Here is a 25,399-nt window from a genome sequence, read left to right on the forward strand (position 1 = left end):
CTCTGGAGCCTCGAATGCCAGTTCCGAGGCTGGTGTACGTGCTGTAGGTGACATGCCTCTTCCTGCATCGACTCACCCCGTTGTGTTTTCTCCCGTTTCTCCAAGGTTTTTTGCTGCCTTGCTGACCGCAGTCTTAACCTACCACCTGGCCTGGGTGCCCACCGTCATGCCCGTTGACCACCCTCCCATCAAAGCCTTCTCCGAGAAACGCACCTCTCAGCTGGTCAACACGCTGGCCAAGACACACCCATACAATCCTCTCTGGGCGCAGCTGGGTCAGTACCGTACAGAGACCATGTGGGACAGAATAGGAAAAACGGGAGCCTCTTCAGTTGCTATCCGCCATCCGGCCCGGCGATTCCCAGTTGTCACTGGGCTGCAGGGAACTGGGGACTGGCCCACAGATTCTACCTGTAAAGCAGCCCCCGTCCTCCCCTCCCCCTGCCAGAGCCTCGTTCTGCTCTTTAAAGCCACGTAGGTCCGCAGCTGCTCCTCCAGTGGGGCTCCTTAACTCGGCACTGTTGACATCTGGGCCAGAAGATTCTTTGTTGGGTTGGGGGGAAGAGGACCGCCCTGTGCCTGGTCGGATGTTTAGCAGCGTCACTGGCCTCTGTTCACCAGCTGCCAGTGAAAACCCCTCTTCCAAAGTTGTGATGATGAAAAATGTCCCCAGACGATGCTGAATGTCCCCAGCGGGACAGGAGAGCCCCTGGCTGAGGACCACTGCCCTAGAGGGTGGACTGGATAGGAAGGAAGTCGGACAGAAAAGAGAGTGACACACTCTAGGATTTGGCCGCCTTTTAAGTTTGAGCTGAGGTCGGAGCCCTTGTCTTTCTCTCCGTTGCCCCCTTAGCTGCCTCCTCCGAGCTTTGTGCTCAGGCCTGGCGCGGGGACCTGACGTGCCGCGGGGCTGCTCGTGGGGTGTGCGCTTGCGAGCCCAGGGCTCGGGGATAGGAGAGGCACGCTCCAGGGCCTGTCACTTGGCCGAGTCTGCAGTGACCCGTCAGGCCTGCACATCCGCTCTGTCCCAGGCCCCGTCCCTCTGCGGGACCCAGGGCCCGGGTGACATGCAGCTCAGCCTTGGGGAGCCTGCTGCCCGGTGGAGGAGAAGGGCTGTGTTCAGAACGCCCCAATCGCTCCTTTGCTGCGGTGAGCAGAAGCCCGCGAGGGACGCAGTGCAGTGCAGAGGGTGAGGACATGCGCAGACGGCTGGACCAGATCCCAGCCTCCTGGGCAAGTGCCCTAACCCTCTGTGCCTCCGTTTCTCCATCTGTGACATGGGTGGTGATGGCTCATGGCTGCCGTGGGAGTTCCACTGCTTGTACTTGAAGCCCGCTGTTACCGACACTGCTATTGCAGATGTTGATACGGGGGAGGCACCACGAGGGGGGCATGGGGGGAGGGGGCCTTCAAGGAAGACACACTTGAGGAATCGGTATAAGGGCAGCATTTTCCAGAAAATAACGGCAGACCGGGGAAAAGCACGGCAATCTCGGGAAACAGCGTGTTGTAATAGTAGTGAAAGCTGCCACCGTGGGCCGAGCACTGTTCTGGGTGCTTTCTGCACGTATTAATTAATTAGACTCTCATTCTAACCCTGGTACTGCGTCCTCACTGTATCACAGATAATAAAGCTGTCTTTCCCTGTGCCCGGGGTCATGAGATATGGGGGTAATATGGTTAAAAAAAGCCACAGACCCTAACATTTATCATCGCAGCCGTTTCTAACTGTGCAGTTCGGAGCGTTAGGTCTGTTCACGTTGTGCACACTCTCCTTCATTCTGTAAAATTATACCCGTGCAAAACAAAGGCATCCACTCTAAAATTAGTAGCTTCATCAGTCCTGGACTCAAAAAGTTGCCTTCAAGGTCGAGGTCCATTAAGTCTGTTATCTTAGTGATGCGTTGTTCTGTGGAGTTCGGCTCTGAAGTAGCAGCACTGTTTCCATACACAGCTCTCCACTTCATACAGGTTAAGCTGCTGTCAGTTGTATTTTAATAGCCTTCTTTGTTTTTACTTTTTCCCATTTATGACTTAGTTATTATAATGCACAACACCAAAAGTTAAATGCATTGCTAAAAACTGTCATTCTGAGTGGACTTTCCAAAGTGTTTTTTTTGCCAGATTTTGGGTATGTAAATCTCATCTTCTTTATTAACACTGGGGCTGATTTAACAAGAGTGTCTCATGAATTCCTGATGTGGCCGTGACACCCCGCAGCCATGGGCAGATGTGATCACGGGAAGTAACAGTAACACGCTCTTAGTCAAGAAAGTTTACTCAAACAAAAGTGCTTGTGCTGACATCAGACTACAGTTCTGAGTTGTTTTTCTGAAATCTCGCATGGTTTCTCAGTTGCAAAAGCCTCAGAGATAACGTTCTACTAAGCCTTCACCTAGCCCTTTTATTTATGTATGTATGTATGTATGTATGTATGTATTTATTTATTTTTGGCTGTGTTAGGTCTTCGTTTCTGTGCGAGGACTTTCTCTAGTTGCGGCGAGCGGGGGCCACTCTAAATCGCGGTGCGCGGGCCTCTCACTATCACGGCCTCTCTTGTTGCAGAGCACAGGCTCCAGACGCGCAGGCTCAGTAGTTGTGGCTCACGGGCCTAGTTGCTCCGCGGCATGTGGGATCCTCCCAGACCAGGGCTCGAACCCGTGTCCCCTGCACTGGCAGGCAGATTCTCAACCACTGCGCCACCAGGGAAGCCCCACCTAGTCCTTTTATAGAGAGGATTGTGTGAAATCACTTCTATCCTGCCCTTTACCTGTTCTCAGGAGGCTTACCCTGGAAACCCTCTCTAGAGGGGGCACCTCTGATGCGTGCTGTCCCTTTTCCATCAGTCTTAAACCTTAACAGTGTGATTAGTCTTATCTAACAGATGCCTCTCCTCCTTCCGCCAGATGGAGTCCGACTTCCTGAGTTCTTATTTATAGCTGCTAACCATGCATCTCTTCTCCTTTATTTAGGATCTTTTCACATTTTGATTTATTCCAACATTCTGATTTTTCCTGCAATGCTTTCTGACTTAGGGTTGCTTATACAGATATGTAAATGAGATAAAGCCATGTAAAACGCTCAGCACTGTGCTTGCACAGTCAGGAAGTGTTGGCTTTTTGTTGTAATTGTCAATAATATGATGATCAGAATATGGAAGGTGCGACTTACCAAGTGTAATTGTCAGGTTTTATTACATGCCATAATTTTAATAGGCACTGGACAGACACTTGTGATGAGGAACCTGCACTGATGGTTCGTTGACAGGTTTGCCTATCTTCTTCCACCTTTAAGCCAAATGTTCATGCTTCATTAGCCGGCTTTTAATCAGTGTGTCAGGATATAAGTTATGGGACATTTTTCTCCAGTAGAACTTTCATGTGAAGTAATAGGAAACAAATGAGACTCATTATTCCTGAGCAGGTGATTTTCTTCTTGTTAATCAAATTGATTCTTCCTGGTGCCTGTGTGTACTGAGCGGACCGTCTCATTAAGCGTTTTGAATTGATTCACTTGCACTTTCTGGTCAGAGATCCCGGAATTTCACCCCAGGGCCTATTGTCCTGGGATTCTTCAAAAAGATCTCCTCATTCTAGTTTCCAAGATAAATTATTTGGTTTGGTCACATATTCAGGGCTCTGGCTTTAGCCTTACCTTGGGGAGATGGGATCAGCCAGCGCACTGAGCTGCCTGGAAAGGCCCAGCAAGCACCTCGAGGGACTGTGCACACAGCACTGCACCCTCTGTGCACTGGCACCGCGCTGCCCCCAGTATACACCAGCACTGCCCCCAGTATACACCATCACTGCACTGTCGGTGCACTGCACCCGATACACACAGGCACTGCACCTGAGCACCCAGAACAGGGCTGATCCTGGCAGGCCTTCCAGGCCGACTTTACGTTGCTGAGGAAAACTGAAAAGTGGTCCTTCTAGGAATTACCTTTGTGCCTCAGTCAGGCGTGTGAAGAAGCGATGCTGGCCTGGGAGTAAGTCATTTGCATCTCTCCTGTTTGGGCTGACGTACCCTTGACACGCTCCCCCAGACGACTTCTCTTTCTGTCCACTTTGCCTCTAGGCGACCTTTACGGGGCCATCGGCTCTCCGGTGCGACTGACCCGCACGGTGGTGCTGGGGAAGCAGAAGGACCTGGTGCAGCGCATACTGTACGTGCTGACCTACTTCCTGCGGTGCTCGGAGCTGCAGGAGAACCAGCTGACGTGCAGCGGGGCCTGGGGGCCAGACGAGCAGGCGCTGGCGGGGGGCAGCATCATCACGGCCCTGGAGAGGGGCGAGGTGGAGGAGTCCGAGTACGTGGTGGTCACGGTGAGGAGCGAGCCCGCCCTTCTGCCGCCGCACACTGACACCGGGGACCTCTGTCCCCACCTCGCCGGACGAGGAGGCCGGGGGCCGGAGCAGAGCCCCGTGGCCCGCGGCACCCGGAGACCTCGGGGCGCGTCGTGTGGGGACGAGGAGAGTACGGAGGAGGCGCCCCGCGGCGGCTCCGCGAGACTCCCCAGCGGCGCAGGTGCGTGCGCGGGGCCGGCCGGCGGGGAGGGGTCGGGAGGGGAGATGCCCAAGAAGCTGCCCGACCGCTCGGCGGCCAGGCCGTGCCCTGAGGGGCGTCCCTGGGAGAAGGTCACCTTCCACATCGGGAGCTCCGTGTCTCCGGACTCGGACTTTGAAAGTCGCACCAAAGCGATGGAGGAGCGGCTGCGGGCCTGCAGGTGTGCGGAGCCAGCGCGCCGACCCCCGGCTGGGCCCGACGCGGCCCGGGAGGCCCGGGACTGGCGGGCTCCGAGGTGCTCCCGGGCCCCCGAGGCATCTGCGGGGGCCCGCGGCGTCAGGACCGGGGCCGCCAAGGAGGCTGCGGAGACGCCCGGCGCACGTGACGCCCGGGGCGCACCTGTCGACCCCGCGCACGCGCCGGTGAAGCCGTGGGGTCGGGGCGGGGAGAACGCAGACGGGCCTGCGCCGAGCGGGTGCGCGGCCGCAGTGCCGCGCGAGGACGCCGGCTTCAGGCGGGAAGGAGGCCTCCCCAGGAACGAAAGCTCGGACAGCGCCCTCGGCGACAGTGACGACGACCCGTGTGCGCCGGCCTCGGACCTGGGTCCCGGCAGTGACGGTGACAGTGAGCATGACCGGCCCGAAGGGTCGCCGGAGGTGGAGCTGCCGCTGCCCAGGTAAGGCCGGCGGCGGGCCGGGCTGGGGAGATGATGTGCGTCCAGCCGGCACCCACCGGCACCGCTGCTGTGAGCTGCTACAGGGCAGGATTATTCTCTCCAAGCATTAGTGTCCCCAGACCGGCCTGCCCTTCCTCAGCCCAGCTCTGAGTCGGGAGCTGGCGGCGGCTTTGCAGCTTTGGGGACACTGGGGGACGCTAAGGGACGCGGGGGCAGTGGGGAGCAGGGGTGTCATCTTCCGTCGTCCCCGCGGCAGATCTGTGGCCGCGGACACCGAGCCTGGGAGGTGGTGGGTGACATCCTGCGGGTCTCTCCTGCCTGCCGGTCAGAGCAGCCTGATGTGTCAGGAAAAGCCCCTCTTCCTGAGGCTCCGGCAGTTGAGGTTTGGTCCGTGAAGCAGTAACTAGAGATGCCTGCCGGCCTTTCGCGGTCCTGGCTGCACCCTGAGCAGGTGTGCCGAGTTCCTCAAGCCAGGCTTCGCCAGGATCCCCTCGGCACGCTCAGACTCCCCCTTTCCTCTCTCCACACGGTGGCTGGAGGATGCTCTGTGTGAAGTGCAGGCCCAGGCTCGCAGCCAGCCGCCAGAGTACTCAGTTTTCCCTGCTCTTCCCCGTTAGGAAAACTCCTTTTTCCCTTCAACTCCCTTCCTTTTCCTGCACCACTGACCCACTTCCTGGAGGACTTGTGAACCGAACCACCCCGAATCTGTTATTCTCACCTGTGCCACTGGGGCTTTGTTCCAGCTGCAGTGCAAGAAGGGAGCGTGTTTTCACTGTGGGTTCTGATGGCCGGTATCATCGTAGGTCTCAGAGCGTCAGCACCCCGAACGTGAGAAACTTCGGCCGCTCCCTCCTGGCGGGTTACTGCCCCACGTACATGCCAGACCTGGTGCTTCACGGGACCGGCAGCGATGAGAAGCTGAAGCAGTGCCTGGCCGCCGACCTGGTCCACACGGTCCAGGTGAGCGATGCCAGCTGGTCGCCTCGGGCTGCTGACCAGGGCGGGGGGGCGGCCAGGGGTGTGCTTGGCAATAGGTGCGATCGAGGGATTGTCGCTGGAGATGCGGGCAGGGTTGCAGGAACCGGCGAGGCTGGTGAGCCACCCGGGGATTAGCAACAGCTGGAGGCTGTGAGCACACTGGGTGGGCAGCAGTGGGGGAGGCGGCGGGGGCCCGCCTGGCTGCAGGAGCACGGCAGGGGCGGGGACCTCACCTCGCTCTCCTCCAGCGTCTGAGCTCTCTTGGTGCCCCCCGTTGGCTGAGCCCAGCCAGAAGCCACAGAGCAAGGTCGTAGCTGATGCAGACGCGGTCCCGGGGCCCACAGAGGTCACCTCCCGAGCCACCCGAGTGAAGGGTGGGGCTGGGGGCGGGTGGGTGGAGCAGACAGAGCAGTCAGCACAGATGGTGACAACTGTGTGCCTTCACGGGGAGGGCCGAAAGGATGTCACATATGGTTTGCCTCTTAGCCGCTCCTTGCAAGATCCTAACAGTAATTTATTTTAACTGATGTGTCATTAAGTTTGCTTTGATGGCTGCATGAGAATGACTGTGTAGAGATTAACAAGTCTTCCTGCAAGATTTTCTTGTGGCTGCTGCTAAGCGCTTCTCCGCTCTCTGCTGCGCGACAGGAACTGAGCGGCGATGGAAATGCTGTCAATCTGACAGGCCTGTTTTCAGTTGAGCTGCTCTTGGACAGATGTGCAAAAATAGCTGTTTTACATTGGAAACATACTGTATCTTGGGCAATAGGGAAAGTTCTCAGCGCATTAGGAAAATTGGAACTTGGCTAGCTGCCTTCCTCCTCGCCCAGCAAATCCTTTTGGAGAGGTGGACAGACGGCAGTGCGTGCTGCCTTTGACCTTGAGCTTCTCCTCTGTGAAGACCAAACGTCCATCAGGCACAGGCCAGGCAGGCTGGAGGTGTTGCTGTGAAATGGGAAGAAAAGCCCAGTGGTGAAGCAGATGTGCTCACCCCCCTGAACGGGGAGGGAGGGAGATGGGGAGAGGGCGGCCTGAGGCTGCGGGCCCGCCCGGTGTGGTCGTTGGTACCACGATCCTGACCCGCCCTGCTTTGTGCTTGGCCACCATCCTCCCCAGGCTGGCCCTGGAAGGAAGCAGTGCCGTTAATATTCTGTCTTCGTAGCCGTCACGAGCACTGTGTCCTTGCCTGTCACCTCAGAGGCCCGCACGTCGGTGACCTCAGAGAAATATGTTCAGTGCCCGCCCCGCTGTGGACACGCATCTATCGACTGATAGCCCGTCTTGCCCTTATTATCTGCAAAACCATACATGACACTTTTTATATCTTCCATAGGCTGACAAGTTCAGAGGTTTGTGTATTAGGTTTCCATGGTGACCATCTAGCGCTATAATTCTTATATTTAAGAAAACAAAACCATGTTTCCTCTGTTTGTAACTCGTAAAGACTTGTCATCTCTCATCTTCTCTTCCTTGCAGTAGTGTTTTCACACTGCAGCTGTTCTCACCTCTGTAGACTATGCAGTCAGCCTGAGAGATGGAAAGTTGCTGACCATGAAAACCTGTATTGTGTCAGATGGTGGGAACACGCCCCGTGCAGCCGGCTTGGGTGTTAAGAGGAAACTGTGAAGGGGCATAAACTGTGTTCAGAAGCGTACTGCATTCAGGATGTGTCCGGTTAGCGTTAGCAGAGTTCTCATGTCACTTTGTCACGTCCATCTTAATGGATTTGGCTTTTGAAGTAAGCGTTCCATTTAAACTGCTTCTCAGACCGGGGCTCTGCTCTGTGGCAGAGTTTAAATAAAAATTGCCGTTGACGAATATTTGTGGAAAAGTAAATTAGGAGGTTTGGGGGGGGTGCGTTATATTGAATTTCCTGCCCCTAAAGCCTAGTAATTATTTAAATTCTTGAGTGTGTTATCAGAGGAAGACACAAAGGCCCAAGAACAAGTACATGAGCAGAGTCAGGGCTGAAATAACAGCTTGCTGAGGAAGAGGGGCTCGGGATACATTGCTTTACTGTAATTTGCTTTCGAAAACCTGTTTTTCGGATGTTAATAATTTCTAGTGTTCATGCCAGACTTCATCCAGCTTTGAGATTCATAACTGTTTTTGGAGAAGGATTTTTAGTAACTGTTTAAAAGCAGTTGATCTACATTGCTGATCTGCTCTCTAGGCCTGTGCACGATTGGATTGTCAAATCTGTCTTATGTAAACGCGGACTTGTGCAGCGTCGGTGGGCCAGCTTGTGGAGATTCTTCTCTCACTGAGGCATTGCATCTGGAGCTTCCGATACTACGAGTTTCTTTTTGTGCGTTTCCTTATCCTAGTCTCTTATGAAAGGAAGCTGTATCAACTTTATTTCACTCATTTTGATTTTTATTACTGGCTTCCACGTGGTAAGGTTCTGATGGTCTTTAAATATTTAAACACGTGTTCTTGTTTAATCCACATACTACCTCTGTTCCGTCACTGGAACTGTTTCTTTGCCTTCTAACGTAGGGATTACACAGCTGCCTTCATTTAGGCTGAAGTCATATTTAGTTTCATTCTTTTCCTGCCGCATCTAAACGCGAATTCTTTCTTCTGTTTTCCTTTTGGCTTTAAATGGTGAGGTAGGAGAGAGAGGGTGAGAGAGCCAGCTTCACTCTGCACCTGTGACTCTCAAGGAGCTTCTTCTCTCTTCTTTTCTCATGTGTCTTGTCCGCCTGCGGGTACTGCTGACGGGGGCTGGGGCAGGTATTACGTTACGGGGCAGTGGAGGTCGTGGAGGAGACCGACTTGACACTGACGCTTTGGTGTTACCACTTGTTTGCTGGTCGTCAGGTAAATCCATTGGCTTCGCTAAGCCTCAGAAAAATGTATTTAGAGGAACAGATAAAACGTAACCCAGCAGTTAAGAGTCTGGCTTCTAAAGGCAGGCAAACCTGAGATTGACCCGTGGTTCACCCCTCGTGGCTTCGTGGCCTGGCGCAGGATTCTTTAATCGTCTAAGCATCAGTTTCATTTTCTAGAAAATGACGGCAGTTAGAGGTCTGCTTGAAGACCGTGAGATGATGCACATCCAGTGTTGAACACAGCGTCCAGCGCGTTACTGAACGCCCGACAGACGGTAGCTGTTACAATGACACCCGTGCACGCGCTTTGTAAATGAGTTTCCCAAGATGCTCCTGCTGGGGGTGGTGGAACAGAAGCGGGACCCATTCATTCAACGCTAACGGCGGCTGCTTTCCCTCCCCTGGTGGCTTCATGAGGAGCGGCCAGGCCGCTCCAGCTCTGTAGGGTCGGGTCATTGAGACCAAAATTAACATCACGTATTAGTGTTTCTTTTAACAAAAACTGTGCTCCAGGGCTCTGGGCGTCTTCAGAATGCTCTGTGAAACGAGGCACCGGCTGGATACGGCAGCCTCTTCCGTTTCTTTTTAAGAGTAGCAACAGACTGCAGAAACATGCAGAAATCAGCAGCGCAGCAGAGCAGCTCTGCCGACGGCTTGGCTGGGACGCGTGCCGTGAGCACCTGGTTGCCCGTGCAGCACAGGCAGCCAGGGAGCCGACGCAAGGACAGCGAGTCACAGCGACCGAAGGGCATCACTTTAGCAGCGCGGGCAGCGCTGGGGTGGCCGGAGTCAGCAGCAGCCTTAGGTCCGTAGCGCTGTGGGGCAGACCTGCTGGCGAGATGGAACACGTCCCGGCGCGGGGTGGCGTGCACAGCAGGGCGCGGGCCTTCAGCACCGTCTGGCTCTTGGGGGCTGTACGTGTGGATGCACCTGTATCCCTGGGTTACACCGTTAAAACGCGTTTCGTACCGCAGATGGGGGTTTTAAAAATATCTGAAAAAACTACCGATCTCTGGGTATCGCCGACCCCGGTCTGAGATCTTGGTGACCCCTCTCCTCCTAAGCTGCCCTCCACCTTCCAGCCTTGCACGTGGCCATGGAGGGCTCCTTCTCAAACGTGGCTTCTGTCGGTCACTCTTCTGCTCTCATAGGGGCCTGTTTCTTTAGAGAGTGAAGTCTAGGCTCCTTGGCTGGAACTGACCCCTGTATGTGTTTCAGATACACACGCACACGTGGAGCCCTGCTCTCCCGTGCGGCTCGGCCACACCATGTGCCAGCCTGTAACGGCCCGCCCTCTCTCTCACCTCCTTGCCACGTGCGTTGCTCCCTCTGCCTCAGGCGCTGTTGAAGCAGCCCCAGTGCCTTTTGTAGGCCCCGTCCCAACGTTGCCCCTTCTCTGAACCTGCCCCAGGCCCTTTGCACGCGGTGCTTGGATATGCCTCCAGCATCTTTCTTCCACCAGGCCTGCGGGCGTCTCTCCGTCCAGCGCCTGGCCCGGTGCCCAGGGACGCTGCACGGTCCCCCCGCGCTGGGCGGAGGAGCGTGTGTTCCTGCAGATGACGCTGTGCCCCTGAGCGTGACCCTCCTTCTAAAGTAGACGCGGCGGAGAGTCTGCCTTTAAGACGTAAAGGGGAAGAGTTCTCTGTTTGGACATGCCACCTGGGGCCCTTTGTGTTCTTTTTCTTTACCTAAAGGAGAATAAAATGCTTATTATACGTCTCAAAGCCATCATTTCTCTTGCATCTTGTAAATATCAGGCGCATGGCTAATTTTATGTTTTCCCCAATTTTTTTCATTACATGCAAAATATTTGGACGTCTCTGCCATTCTCTGCAGAAAAATCTGTGTACCAGCCTTCCTACGTTGTATTTTGACGTCATGCACATCCTCCCATAACTGTTGTGATGACCCTTTTTGACCTTGAGCACCGCTCCTCGACTTTAAACTCTTTCCTTCCTCAGCATGTGACCGTCCTGACGTTTAAGGCGTCCCCGAGGCTGCGCCGTGTGTCCACAAGTCCGCAGGCACAGACACACAGAAGGTCAGGGGTTTCCTCTGGACCCTGCCCCCCCGCCGGACCCTCCCCGCTCCCGCTGCCCCAGGTCCTGACGTCCTCACCTCCCAGGACCCCTCAACAGTGCCCGTGGTCCAGAATGATCGATTCGCTCTCCTTCTCTACCTTATCACAACTCGGAAGCCTTTAGAGACCGACATGGATCCTGTTTCCGAGAGACACATATAGCCCATAAAACAAAACAGCTCCAACACGATGGGCTCGTGGTCAGTGACCAGTACAGGCAGGGGCATTAGCCCGCCTCCAACAGTCCAGAGTAACTGTTGAGTAGGTATGTTTAAGATGGTTATGGTGATAAAAGAAGGAATTGGAATCTTTAAAAAGACCATCTGTTATGACACACGACTATTCAGATTTGTAAAAGAGCCGAAGAGAGATGCTAAAATGGAAAAATGCAGTCATGGAAATTAAAACTCGGGGGTAGGTTAAAGAGCAGAGCAGATTAAATACAGCCAGAGAGGATTAGCGTTTGTGAAAGAGTGACTAGATGCAGAACTACCGCTTTGACTGTAGCTCAGAGACAGAGGCCCGTGAAAAAATGTGGAAGAGCAAGTAAGAGACCTGGAGGCTTGAGTGAGAAGGTTCTTTCGTGCATACAGAAGGCGGGAAAGAGAAACAGCCTTTGAAGGAAGAACGGCTGTGATCTTTCAGATGAAGTGAGCCCACTGACTCCCAAGTAGGGTAGATATAAACAAACCCTCGCTGAGCGGCAGGACATCAAAGACAAAGGACCCTTGTCAACAGCCAGAGAGGAGGCATGGCCCCTGTCCTTCAGGGGGTTGAACTCCAACAGGTGATTAAAGACATAAGCAGTGAAAGCAGAGCCCACAGCGGGGCGGGTGGGGGGGCGGCAGGGAGGCACGGGACAGCCTGGGGGCTTCCTGGAGGAGGTGACGTCTACAGTGGGGATGAGCAGAGAGAGGGTGAGGGGGCCGGGCTCCCCCAGGGGCTACAGACTAACCACAGGCGGAGCCAGCTCTGCCGCCACGGGAGCTTCTGTCTGTCTGTCTGTCTCTGTAACTGCTGTCGGGAGAGCCTGCATGCTGAGCATTTAGTGTTTAGTATCCTGGATGACTTTGTAGGCTGGAGGAAGTGTTGGAGAACGGCGAGTGGTAATCAGGTTCCTGTCCTCTGCGCGGATGTGAGACTGAAGGTTTTTAATAAAAACTGGCCAGCCATCCACACGTGTCTGCGTCCTGTAGGCGCCCTCGGCCGCCCAGAAGTGGGTGGACTGGCTAAGGACTGGCTCGGGTCGCTTAAGTCCTCGTTTCCAAGGACATGGAGGGGGGTTGGCCCCTACGGAGGTAGAAGAAGAATAAACGGGATCCGATGACGTTTAACCAAGAGCAGGTGCTGAGACTGTGGCCCTTAGGGCACTGATGTCCATTTTCTCTCTGTGACCAATCCAAGGCTTGACTTGAAGCCATGTAAGCGCTGCTATTGTTAAGTCGTGGGGCTATAACATAACGGGCGGGGGGATTTCTTTGAAAGGTGTTTTGTCATGTCGCGTTCTCTGACTCAAGTTCAGTTTAATAAAGTTGTAGAACTTGACAGAAATATCTTCTAGGAAGTGATGAGCAAATTGACACTCAGATAATACCCAAGAATCTTATGTTTTATAATTCAGAATGTTTCAGAGAAAAATAAAAGAAACAGAGAGGTTCTTCCCATAACCTGAGTCATAAATCACCTGCTCCCTTTGTGTGTGAAACAGGCCACCCAGTGGCTCATCCTGGTTGCTCAATCTGCACTGTTGTCATCAGTGAGCAGATTGTAGAGCTGGCTGTGAGTACCAGCGTCCGTCTGCACACCTGTTACCTGTGAGCCACATGTGGGCTGGCATCTTTGAGGATTCACGAAGAATCGGTTTATTTTTTTAATTAATTTATTTTTATTTTTGGCTGCGTTGGGTCTTCGTTGCTGCACATGGGCCATGGGCGCATGGGCTTTCTCTAGTTGCGGCAAGCGGGGGCTACTCTTTGTTGCGGTGTGCGGGCTTCTCACTGCAGTGGCTTCTATAGTTGCGGAGCACGGGCTCTAGGCACGCGGGCTTCAGTAGTTGTGGCACGTGGGCTCTAGAGCTGAGGCTTAGTAGTTGTGGCGCACTGGCTTCGTTGCTCTTTGGCACGTGTGATCTTCCTGGACCAGGGATCAAACCCGTGTCCCCTGCATTGGCAGGTGGGTTCTTAACCACTGCGCCACCAGGGAAGTCCCGAAGGGACTTTTAGGGTATGTATTGGGCAATACCAGCAGCATAAAGATGGGAAGTTTCTTAGCAAAGTCATAATAGAGGTGACCGTGTTTTCTCCTCTTGTCATTATGTTGCAAGTGTCATTCCCAGTTGTTGCAATCTTGTCTTCCGAGGGATTTCCACCCTGACAAGCTCCTAGGGTTTCAAAGTAGAGGGCTTGACAGGCTCATTGAGCTACAAGTCAGAAGCACTTGAATGAGTTCCTAGATTCTCTTTCTGACGTGCCAAGATACTTCATGAGCTCTTGTACTTCTTGTCCTCACGTTCCTCTCTATAGAGCAGGACTGCATCCTGTGTACTCATGGCAAGAAAGGTTTGATGAACTCATCAGTAGTTGAAGGAAGCATACATGGGAGCTGGTACTTTCCTACTCTTGGGTTAGAAATAGGTAACTACCACCCAGTCAAAAAATGGGCAGAAGACCTAAATAGACATCTCTCCAAAGAAGACATACGGATGGCCAAGAAGCACATGAAAAGATGCTTAACATCACTAATTATTAGAGAAATGCAAATCAGAATTACAATGAGGTATCATCTCACACTGGTCAGAATGGTCATCATCAAAAAGTCTACAAATAATAAATGCTGGAGAGGGTGTGGAGAAAAGGGAACCCTCCTACACTGGTGGTGGGAATGTAAATTGACGCAGCCACTATGGAGAACAGTATGGAGGTTCCTTAAAAATCTAAAAATAGAACTACCATATGATCCAGCAATCCCACTCCTGGGACTATATCTGGAGAAAAACAATTTGAAAAGATACATGCACCCCAATGTTCATTGCAGCACCATTTACAATAGGCAAGACATGGGGCAACCTAAATGTCCATCGACAAAGGAATGGACAAAGAAGATGTGGTACATGTATACAGTGGAATATTACTCAGCCATGAAAAGGAACGAATTAGTGCCATTTGCAGCAACGTGGACGGACCTAGAGATTATCATGCAAAGTGAAGTAAGTCAGACAGAGAAATACCATATGATATCATATATATGGAATCTAAAAAAATGATACAGATGAACTTATTTACAAAATAGAAATAGACTCACAGACATAGAGAACAAACTTATGGTTACCAAAGGGAAGGGGAGAGGGATAAATTAGGAGTTTGGGATTAAAATATACACACTACTGTATATAAGATAGATAGGCAACAAGGACCTACTGTATAGCACAGGGAACTATATTCAAGATCTTGTAATAACCTATAATGGGAGAGAATGTAAAAAATATATATATATTTGTATATATATATGTATAAATGGGTCAATTTACTGTATACCTGAAACTAGTGCAACATTGTAAATCAAGTATATTTCAATAAAAATTTTTAAAAAGGAAAAAGGTAACCATGTGAAATGTTAGTCATTTAAGTGCAATACGTGGAAAAGAAGTATGTTAGTAGTTGTGTGGATGACTTAATAGGAACTGGATTGAATCTAAAAATAAAGAAATAGAGAATTGTTCAACAGAGCCGGCATGCGTTAGATATTTAGCACATGCCTTGCCTTTTGTTTTGCTCATTTCCGAGACTATGGAAGAAAAATGTGATTTCTCTCCTTGAGTTACTTATGAAATCACTGAGTAGACAAACAGATGTGAAATCCAGAGCAAGTTAAGACCGTGTGATTTAATGCCAGAGAGTGGACGCGGGGAGTCCTGTTGAGGGGTGCAGGGGCGTGAGGACCCAGGCTGGGCCCCTGAAGAACTGGAAGACTTAGCAGGCAGCCCGGAAGATATTCTGGGCACAGCCCGAGTAACAGGTGGGCGACCTGCCTGCCCAGAGCAGGGAGTTCTTCTGAGGGCGCCCTGGAGGAGAGCGTGTGCACGTGCCGGTGGGCCCAGACAGGAGCTTCCAGGATGGAAAGAGACAAGTCTGAGCCTGGGCGTTGGGGTGTCTGTGCTGGAGTAGGGTTCTGGGTTGGTGAGGGAAGTGGTGCTGCGAGGGTTTGGGGGACGTGGTTACATGGAGGTGGTGGTGTAGGGAAGCAGCAGGAGGCCCCCGACAAGCGGTGGGCGCTGCACTTCGTGTTCCACGCTCATTTTTCTCACAGAAACTCTCAACCAAGTACGATCACACTTTGCAGACGTAGACCCTGAGGCCCCAGGACTAGTAAGTGATAGAGGTGACAGTTAAGCCCAATCGTGTCCAACTTCGGAGCCTTGGCTCCTTGGTGAAATATCAGATCCAAGTTCTAAGGATGGAGCTGGAGGGATTGGGCTTCTAGTAGGTGTTTGAATCATTCAGTCTTAACGTTTTACAGCATTTGGTAAAGTACTTAATTTCTCAAAAGCACTGCGCCATGTATGTTGTTGCTGATAAGTGTCTGTATTTGTGTGTACCCTGGTGTGTACGTGAAGTTGATAAAATCATGAACTTAAGAGACCCGCCTGACAGATTTCACTGTTAATTACTTCTACAGTTAAGATATGGCTCATAAGGAAAAGTAATAAGAAGCATCATGTAATTCAGTGTTTCCTTTGTTTATTGTGGTTCTCTATATGCCTTAAAGAGCCTTTGGACCCCTGGTGGCCCAGTGGTTAAGAATCCGCCTGCCAATGCAGGGGACACGGGTTCGAGCCCTGGTCCGGGAAGATCCCACATGCCGCGGAGCAACTAGGCCCGTGCGCCATGGCCGCTAAGCCTGCGCTCTAGAGCCCGTGAGCCACAACTGCTGAGCCCACATGCCACAACTACTGAAGCCCACACGCCTAGGGCCCGTGCTTCGCAACAAGAGAAGCCACCACAGTGAGAAGCCCGCGCACCGCAACAAAGAGTAGCCCCCGCTCGCCACAACTAGAGAAAGCCCACGTGCAGCAACGAAGACCCAATGCAGCCAAAAGTAAAAATAAAATAAAATAAATAAATTTATTTTTAAAAGTAGAGCCCTTTCTAAGAGGAATTTTCCATTGAATACCGGGCAGGGCGGAGGGCGTGTGTGGGTGAGTGTTCCTTTGATAATCCAGGCATGGTCTTCTGGATCATGGAGTTCTTTAAATTCTAAAAGCTTAGACATTGACTAATCAGCCACACCATGATACGGTCAGCTGCACACATATATTCTTTTTCATACTCGCGTCCATTGTGGTTTGTCACAGGATACTGAGTTTCGTGCCCTGTGTAATTCCTTTTTAAGGTGCGCCCCTGACAGCTCTCCGTGGTTCTCTGTGTCCCTGGAGCCTGCACACGTGGGGGCACCATGCTGTGTTCGGGCTGCACGTGCTTCCCTGCCCTGTCACCGCTGTGCTTGACCTGGTCCATCTTAAGTTTGTCCCCTTTCTTGAGGGCCTGGTCCTGGGCTAGGAGCTGAGAGTCCAGGGAGAGAAGAGTCAGCCCCTCCTTCAGGGGATGGGCTCTGGACCTCCTGTCCGTTTGTCCCAACCTTCAGACCGAGCCTTCCTGTGTGCTAGGTCTGCGCTCAGGTTGCCACCAGTGATTTAAAAATGGCTTACGCTCACTTCCTTTCTTTACAGTTCTCTGACCCATTTCGTTCTTCCTCGTAAGATACCTGAGCCAACCCCTCTGTCCCTCCTCTGCTGTTACTACCCCTGGGTCTGCAGCCTCCTGGGCTCACTGGGACCTGGGCAGCCTTCCACGCATCGCCTCCCCAGTGAGCCTCGCTGCCCTCGTGCCAGCGGCTCACTTCCGAAGGCGGAGCTCTGTGTGTGGTTACGGGGCCCCATAAGCTGCTGTCTGTGTGCTTTCCTCGGGTCCACACACTGCTCCCTTCCCTGTCACGATGCTGGGGAAATCATTTAGGAAATTGTGCCGAGTTGGAAACTAGGGCCCAAATTATCTACTGCAAACAATCCAACAAAAGCTAGATTTTTACCCCAACCCTTCTCAGCCTCCTGGCCCCCTGCTCACAGGGAAATCTCAGGGGAGGCGCATCTGATTGGCCTGGCTTGGGTCCTTTTACCACACCTTGCTAGAGGGAGGTGAGTGAAATCCGGGTGAAAGGGGATTGGCATGCATTCCACTCACCATACGTACGTTGGCCTCTGGTCTTTAATGATTATATATATACTTTCGGAACGTAAGTCCCTTGAAGAAAAGGTCTCACTATAGATCCGTGGTGTGCTATACCCAGCACACTGTGAATTTCTGATAAATGCAAAGCATTGAAGGAACTTGAGCTCAAAATACAAATCTTTTAAATTTCCAAATTTCCATTTCCTTTGCTCATAAGGACCAGGTACACCGATGGCAAGTCATCGTCCTCTTGCTGTGAATTTATGACGTACGGATTGGGCAAGGACTTGCAGGAACTTGTAAAGGGAAGTCATTGCAGCCCGGTCTTTACTTTCTGCTTTGGAGAGTGTGCGAGAAGGGTGGGACTGGGGGGGTCACAAAAACTCACAGGGTCACCTGTGGGTGAGAGTGGGAATTTAGGGTCGTTGTGTGTGTGAGCATTTCGACTGTTTGGTAGCAAGTCTTAAAGAATGAGAGCCATCCTCGGGAAACTGGGCTTCATTCATTCAGGAATCTGCTTCGCCATGTTCTTTATTTCTCACGCTTAACCTGTGCTTAAATAAATGTTGGGCCGCTAGACTTCGCCTGATTTGCTATTCTTTTCAGTGGGAAAAATATTCTAAAACGTGAAAGTTTCCATCCTGGATATAGTTGAGGAAAAAAATGTTGGTCTCACCAAAGTTCTCATTCAGTCTCTTCCCCATCTGTGACAAAGAACACAAAGACTGAGTGGAAAAGCCCCAAACGAGGGAGCCAGATCGCCTGGTGAAAGGACAGCGTGACAGCAAACATCTGGGTTTCTACCATCGGCCTTCCCACTACTAGTGTTAGGTCTCAAAAATCTCGGGTCTCGGTCACCCGAGACAAGGTCATGTACCTGTGTGGGTTCTTTGCTGCAAGCGGCAGAAACCGGCTCTTGTTAATTTAGCCGGAAGGGACTTCACTGGAGGGATGTTAGGGATTCTTAGAAATGGTCAGGAGACCGAAGAACTAGGGTTGGGGCCGGCAGGAAACGAGGCACCTGTGGAAGTGCAGGAACCAAGAATCGCTGTGGGTATTCGTGGCGGCTTCTGTCGAGCAGGAGTGCGGTGACCCCAGCTGCTCCCGGCCTCCTGGCCGCCTGCTCCAGGCCCAGCTGGGCCCTGTTCCCACCCACTGGCCCAGCTTGGGCCCTGTTCCCACCCTGTGACGCAGGGAGGGGCCTCCAGGATTTTCCCGGGAAAGGTCCTTCTCCAGAGGGGAATCAGGACGAACCTAGCGCGAGGAACTTTGGCCCAGCAGCCAAAGCAGCGAAGGGCCACCACAGGGCAGCGGAAGGAGCTGCGTGACAGGAGGAGGCCACGCCCGCTGTGCCTTCAGTGACAGGCTCAGAAAGGTGGGCTCGCGGACGCCGGCTTCGAGGCGCGTTGCGTCTGTCTCCGGCTCACTGCATACCTGCCCACCCCCTCCTCTCTCCTAGTTTGGGGCTGGAGGGCAGTCCTGTTGTGCCCTTGATTTGCACACGTGTGGGATCCTGAACACGTGTGTCAGAGGAGCTGGTGGTGAAGCAGTTATACTGTGATCAGTTTTGAGAAATTCAGTGTTTTAGGCCGTTTTTCTTTTTTTAATTAAGTTTTTGGGAGTATGGTTGATTTACAGTGTTGTGTTAGTTTCTGCTGTGCAGCAAAGTGAATCAGTTATACGTATACATAGATCCACTCTTTCTTAGATTCTTTTCCCATACAGGTCATTACAGAGCATTGAATAGAGTTCCCTGTGCTGTAGGTACTTATTAGTTATCTGTTTCATATGTAGCAGTGTGCATATGTACCCCAGTCTCCCAATGTATCCCTCCCCCTTCCCCCCCGCCCGCCGTAACCGTAAGTTTGTTTTCTACATCTGTGACTCTATTTCTGTTTTGTAAATAGGTTCATTTGTACCGTTTTTTTCTATTCCACATATAAGCGATATCATACAATATTTGTCTTTCTCTCTCTGACTGACTTCACTCTGTATGACAATCTCTGGGTCCATCCATGTTTCTGAAAATGGCATTATTTCATTCTTTTTTTATGGCTGAGTAATATTCCATTGTATAAATGTACCACATCTTCTTTATTCATTCCTCTGTCGATGGACACTTAGGTTGCTTCCATGTCCTGGCTATTGTAAATAGTGCTGCAGTGAACATCAAGGTGCATGCATCCTTTCGAATTATGGTTTTCTCTGGATATATGCCCAAGAGTGGGATTGCTGGGTCATATGGTAGCTCTGTTTTTAGTCTTTTAAGGAACCTCCCTACTGTTCTCCATAGTGGCTGTATCAATTTACATTCCCACCAACAGTGCAGCAGGGTTCCCTTTCCTCCACACCGTCTCCAGTGTTTATCGTTTGTAGACTTTTTAATGATGGCCATTCTGACCGGTGTGAGGTGATACCTCATTGTAATCTTGACTTGCATTTCTCTAATAATTAGTGATGTTGAGCGTCTTTTCACGTGCCTCCTGTAGGCCGTTTTCCTGGACTGCGTTCGTGTTCACCCTGTTTGCCCCGTGGCACATTTCCTATGTGCTCCGTCCGTCACCGCCCAGTTACTGAGGATTTGGTATTTGAAGTATGTTCATCGGTAGCCACACCTGTGCCTTTTGGCCTCATCTTGTACACAGCTCTCTAGCCCCGTCTGATTTTGGTTGTCCTGGAGTTGATACATGCGTGTAGCACACGGTTTCTGAATAAACATTGCCTCGTGATTAAAGCTATACCTTTCAGGGACTGTTAAGTTACCCCGCCAAACCTTGTGATGGGAAGAATGGCAGGAGACTCCTACACCTTTTTCTGACCGTCTCCACGTTAAAAGGAGAGTGCAGAGACTTCCCTGGCGGTCCAGTAATTAAGACTCCACGCTTCCACTGCAGGGGGCCCGGTTTCCATCCCAGTTCAGGGAGCTAGGATCCCACAAGACTCGTGGGAAAAAAAGAAATAAATAAAAACAAAAAGCATAAAAGGAGAGTGCAGTCTTCCAGAAGGAAACGGGCTTTAATGTCCTGGGATGTAGGGAGATCACAGGCCTTTTTGCTTACCTCTGCATGTTTGATGACGCTTATAGTGTGCCCCCTTGGCGCAGGAAGGAAATAATGACTGGGTGCAGTTTTGTCAAGTTAACATTTAAACGACTATGGGATGACACCCCAGCTCGGGTCCCTGTAGGGCTCGGGGCTCCCGCCATCACCTCTGCCCCTGAGTCTGACGCCGCACAGAAAGTTCTGGACGTTCCGATGTCACCGGAAGCATGGTGAAGAGTTGACCCCGTGTGTCTGTCCCGCAGCACCCCGTGCTCGACGAGCCCATCGCTGAGGCCGTGTGCATCATTGCAGACACGGACAAGTGGAGCGTCCAGGTGGCCACGAGTCAGAGGAAGGCGGTAGACAGCACGAAACTCGGCCAGGACGTCCTGGTCTCAAGCCAGGTGTCCAGCTTGCTTCAGTCCATCCTCCAGCTTTACAGGCTTCACCTCCCCGCCGACTTTGTAAGTATCGTTCTCAGACCATCAGAGAAATGAGCTAAAAAAGCATTTTCCGCAGCATTGTGGTTATAAAGTCACGAATTCCCGTGTATTGATTTTAGTCTAACTGGATGTTAGCATCAGTGAAAACAGAGCGTGTGACACAAAACCAGCACACGGGCTGGATTCAGTAGCAATAGTCCTTCTGGAGACAGCACAGAGTGACACGGTCTTTTTGAACAAGTTACGTGGAGAAACAGGTAAGGTATGGGGGCAGGGATCGAGCATAAAGGGAAATTTAAAATCCTCCTTTGGGGGACTGATTGGTTTTCCCGTCCTCAGGTCAAATACAAGCCAGCCAGCTTCCGAAGGGACTAGTTCCATCTGTTCAGAGACCATCCTCCCAAAGTTGTTATGGATAAATAGAATATCGTTCGTGTAAACACTTAAAATGCTGAAGCACCATAGCCATAGGGGATGGTATCAACTGTTCCTTTTCGAATGGGATTTTCAAATCACTTTGATAACGTTACATTAAATACAAACAGTAGACAGACCCCCTAAACTCCAAGAAAATGATCAGCAGCTCTCCCTGAGTCCATGGAATAAGATGCAAAGCCAATTCCTGTGTGTGTGTGTCTGTGTGTCTGTGTGCAGAGAGATCTAGAGAAAATACATTTAGCAAGGAAGGGAGCAAGGTTTCCAGAGCAGAAGCGCAGCTGAAGGGCACGTACAGGGCAGAGCCCCCGAGTTGGCGGGGCTGCAGCTGGGATGAGCTCACCAGCTTTCTGGACTCCCCCTCCGTCAGCCCCAAACCAAACAGCATCTCCCTTGCAGCCTCCGGCCTCCGCAAAAGATGCAGGGCTATTGACAACCAAGTAGGAGGCTGACTATGAGCCACCTCCCTGGTTGCTCATGGAGGGTTTCCCCTGAGCTCTCGTGACCAGATCTGCAGGTGCACCACACCTCGGAAGGTCAGGACTCCTTTGTCCTTGGAGGAGGTGCTTTGAAACACTGGCTGTCACCTCAGGTGGCAGCACAGCATCACGGGGCGCCACTGGACATCATGGGGGTTGCGTCCGGGCTTTGCCGTTGGTTCGTCGGGCATCTCTTTCTCCTCTGCAAAGTGCAGGTGGTGCCTAGGCAACGGGCACGTGTGAGGACCCTCCACGGTGCTGCTTTCTACCTGTCCAAGGTCAGGCGAGATGAGATGCCCTGGCAGCCAGTGGACAGTGGTGGCCAGTCCGTGGGCTTTCAGTGGCCTGGACTCAGACCCAGGCTTCTCTGCTTCTGAATCGTGTGCCTTGTCGAAGCTGGGGCACAGCAGAACCTATCCTGTCTGGTTATAAAAATTAAGTGAGATAATTCAGGTAGAGCACTTGAAGTAGTGTTGGATGTTACACACACTCAGGAAACGGCTACTATTAGTGTAACTTAGTGAGAACCAGTTGCGTGAACAGTGTTCATGGCTTTAAAGACTGACACCACCTTTTCACTGAAACCTTTATTTGGGCTTTAAACTGTAGGCGCCCTGTTCTCAGGGGTAACACAGAAGACACCACCTGTGGCATGTTACAACCTGATGCTTGTCCTACATTTTTAGGCAGTTTTTCCTTCTAGTAGCAACTTGCATCGTGCTGATTTAGAGACCGAAGTCTGCTTTTCTGTAAGGGAAGAGAGAGATTTGATTTTACAGTTTTTTACTGTTATATTTACCAAACTTTTATATTGTATTCTATAATCCATATCTCTTGCTACGTTTGATGTCTTAGTTATCCCAGCAGTAAATTACCACGGTTAATAATTCTTTTTACTTCATTTAGACATAAGTTACATATAACCCCTTAATAATATGAATGACCTGACAAAATCAGGATCAAAGAACGTTTCATCTGCAGCTTAAAATTCTCCTTAAGAGTCACTCGAACGAAACACGTGATTAAAGGCCTGTTAGGACCTTCAGTACGAAAAGAGAAAGTAGGTATTTAAAATTTCAGAAGTTAAAGTTGAAGAAATCCATCTCAGAAAGGAGGGAGAGGAATCCCGAAACAGTTCAATTTCATAGTCAGGCTTTGAAAAAGCTTTCTAAGTGCTCTGATTGCAAGCCCCGTGCACATTCCACGTGAACCAATGTTCTGTTTACTTCCACACTGCAACACACAGTTTTCCTGGGGACTATGAAAACACAGTAAATTCACTATTTTAAAACATAAAGGATTCAACGTAATGTCAGTGTTCTTTTTAATATTTTACAACACTCTTACTAAAACTTTGTATTTGCTCCACAAGGAACTGACACTGAACAGGAGACCTTTCCGCACTTAACTCTGTTTTCCTGGGGGAACATTTTCCCCCAGGAGAATTGGCGAAATCCTCCTTGCTTTGATTATTACTCTTACTCACTTACCAGTTGTGTTTCGGCCACACAACACGATGCACTTAAGATTTTAAGCCAAGGAAAAACGGAAAAGATTGCATCTCGAGTGGATACTTTTTCCATGTCACTGATCAGCCCGGGTGGTCGAGATCAACATTTTCAAGTGCATCTGTTAATCTTTTTACCTTGAAAATAGCAGGCATAACGGTCTAGAAGAAAATCATGTCTGATGGAGTGACCCTTGCCAGCGCCATCAGGTGACTTACTGAGCTGCCTGGATCGGTCTCCCTGCCAAATGCAAAAGCATTTGCCTCTGGTGCAAGACACGAGTGACTGCTGTCCCCTAAAAACGAAGCTGGACACAGTTCCAAGGGTAGAGATGTTCTGAACAAAATTGCCCTTTCTTCATTGTTACTAGAGACCTGGTTAAAATACACTCTTGAGAGCAAAAAAAAAAAATGGTTCAGAATAACCTTGTTCCGGTCATTCTTCTGGGAATGAATTGCACCAAAATAATCTGAGATATAGGAAAACAACAAGAAAGGTACTCTTTACAAAATTATGTATAATAACAAAAATGCAGATGGCTATGTGATTTTAGTAATGGTAAATTCACATTCTGAAAAATCAGTCAAAAATTATATTGATAAAGAATTTTTAATAACATGGGAAAAAAGGATTATTAGAAAGTTTTTTGAAAGCAAGAAATAAGTATACTTATAGAATGATTTTAACTATGTAGAAACAAATGCTTTTTTAGAAAGACCAGAAAATATATATGAAGATCTTAACAGTCACTGGAAAAATTAAACTTTACTGTTTTACAAAAACCTATTCTTTTTTATTTTTTTTAATTTTATATTGGAGTACAGTTGATTTACAACGTTGTGTTAATTTCAGGTGTACAGCAAAGTGATTCGGTGGTACACACACGTATCTATTCTTTTTCAGATTCTTTTCCATATAGGTTATCAGAGTACTGAGTAGAGTTCCCTGTGCTTTTCGGTAGGTCCTTGTTGATGACAAAAACCCGTTCTCATCCCTGCTCGTGGTAGGGTTTGAGCTGGGTTGTAATTCTTGAAGTATAAGTTAAAGAGGTGAGATGACAGTAGCGCACTTAGAAATGGATTGAGGGAATTGCGGCTCTTAGACGTTGGCAGAGGTCCGAGTTCTCGCCCTCACCGTGAGCGTGATTGGCTTTGCAGTGCGTCATGCACCTGGAAGACAGACTACAGGAGATGTACCTGAAGAGTAAGATGCTGTCTGAGTACCTTCGTGGACACACGCGCGTGCACGTGAAGGAATTAAGTGTCGTTCTGGGGTGAGTTCTGGGGAGTGCCAGCATCCCCCTGCGGGGGGCTGTCCCCTGCGCTCTACCCACTGACCTGTCCAGCCTCTGGGGCTCCCCAGTGAACGGCATGTTTCTTGTATCTGATACTGGAGTGTCACACCCGGAAACACATGCAGACCTTGAAGCTAGTGGCGCCTCGTGAGTCTTCCCCCTGGATTAGCTTATCCTTGAAGTGAAAAGCGTAATCCTACCCCATCTGCCCATTTCTCGTCATTTCAGTAGGATGTGAGAGTCACGAGCTGTCACACACGCGGCGGCAGCTGTGTTTTCCTTTTTCTGGAGGAGGCGGGGAAGGCTGTTCCCCTGGACTTGGGGGCCCGTCTGCACGTCCCGGGGTGACCGTACTCTCCTCCTTTTATTATGAGCCCATCAGAAGAGGAGGCGTGCATGCTATCGATAACGTATATCATTTTCCAGAGGCTTTGCCCTAACTTCTCCGGGGGAAGACATTCTGACTTGTGTTTTACTCTCTGCTTAATTTTCCACAGAGAAGTAACAAAAAGACATTGTGTAGATGAGGCGTTGTCTCCCTTACCTGTGATGATGACCTCCCCCCCCCGCCGCCACTACTTTGGGGCAAGGAAATACCGTGTATAAAGCGTCAACCCTGAAATCTCTGTTAAGCCTGCCAATCGAAGTATTATTTCAAGGCTCAGGCCTCTGCATTCCTGTCGGACTTTTCATCTTTCACACCCAGGATGTGACTTATACTGTATTGTTTGGCTCTTAGCGTTTCCTGTCACTTTTTTTTTTTTCTTACATCATTTAAAAAATATTCTCCCCCCACCCTTTTTTTTTTTTTTTTTGCGCGGTACGCGGGCCTCTCACTGTTGTGGCCTCTCCCGTTGCGGAGCACAGGCTCCGGACGCGCAGGCTCAGCGGCCATGGCTCA

The 25,399-nt window shown here is 50.7% G+C and overlaps 2 protein-coding genes across 4 annotated transcripts in view; one reads left to right on the forward strand and one right to left on the reverse strand.

Annotated features, from left to right (window-relative positions):
• Nucleotides 1-25,399, forward strand: part of FNIP2 (folliculin interacting protein 2) — a 125,011-nt gene that overhangs the window by 95,057 nt on the left and 4,555 nt on the right. For all 3 annotated transcript variants that reach the window (XM_060011944.1, XM_060011946.1, XM_060011945.1), the window contains 5 exons: nucleotides 106-275; nucleotides 4,078-5,182; nucleotides 5,986-6,142; nucleotides 20,603-20,803; nucleotides 24,362-24,477. In XM_060011944.1, coding sequence (XP_059867927.1) covers nucleotides 106-275; nucleotides 4,078-5,182; nucleotides 5,986-6,142; nucleotides 20,603-20,803; nucleotides 24,362-24,477 — 1,749 coding nt within the window. The remainder of the gene's footprint in view (nucleotides 1-105; nucleotides 276-4,077; nucleotides 5,183-5,985; nucleotides 6,143-20,602; nucleotides 20,804-24,361; nucleotides 24,478-25,399) is intronic.
• Nucleotides 20,821-25,399, reverse strand: part of SPMIP2 (sperm microtubule inner protein 2) — a 159,615-nt gene continuing 155,036 nt past the window's right edge. Inside the window, exon 5 of the mRNA XM_060011948.1 lies at nucleotides 20,821-22,443. Coding sequence (XP_059867931.1) covers nucleotides 22,396-22,443 — 48 coding nt within the window. The 3' untranslated portion in view covers nucleotides 20,821-22,395. The remainder of the gene's footprint in view (nucleotides 22,444-25,399) is intronic.

This window comes from Delphinus delphis, chromosome 5 (assembly GCF_949987515.2).
Source record: "Delphinus delphis chromosome 5, mDelDel1.2, whole genome shotgun sequence".
NCBI lineage: Eukaryota > Metazoa > Chordata > Mammalia > Artiodactyla > Delphinidae > Delphinus > Delphinus delphis.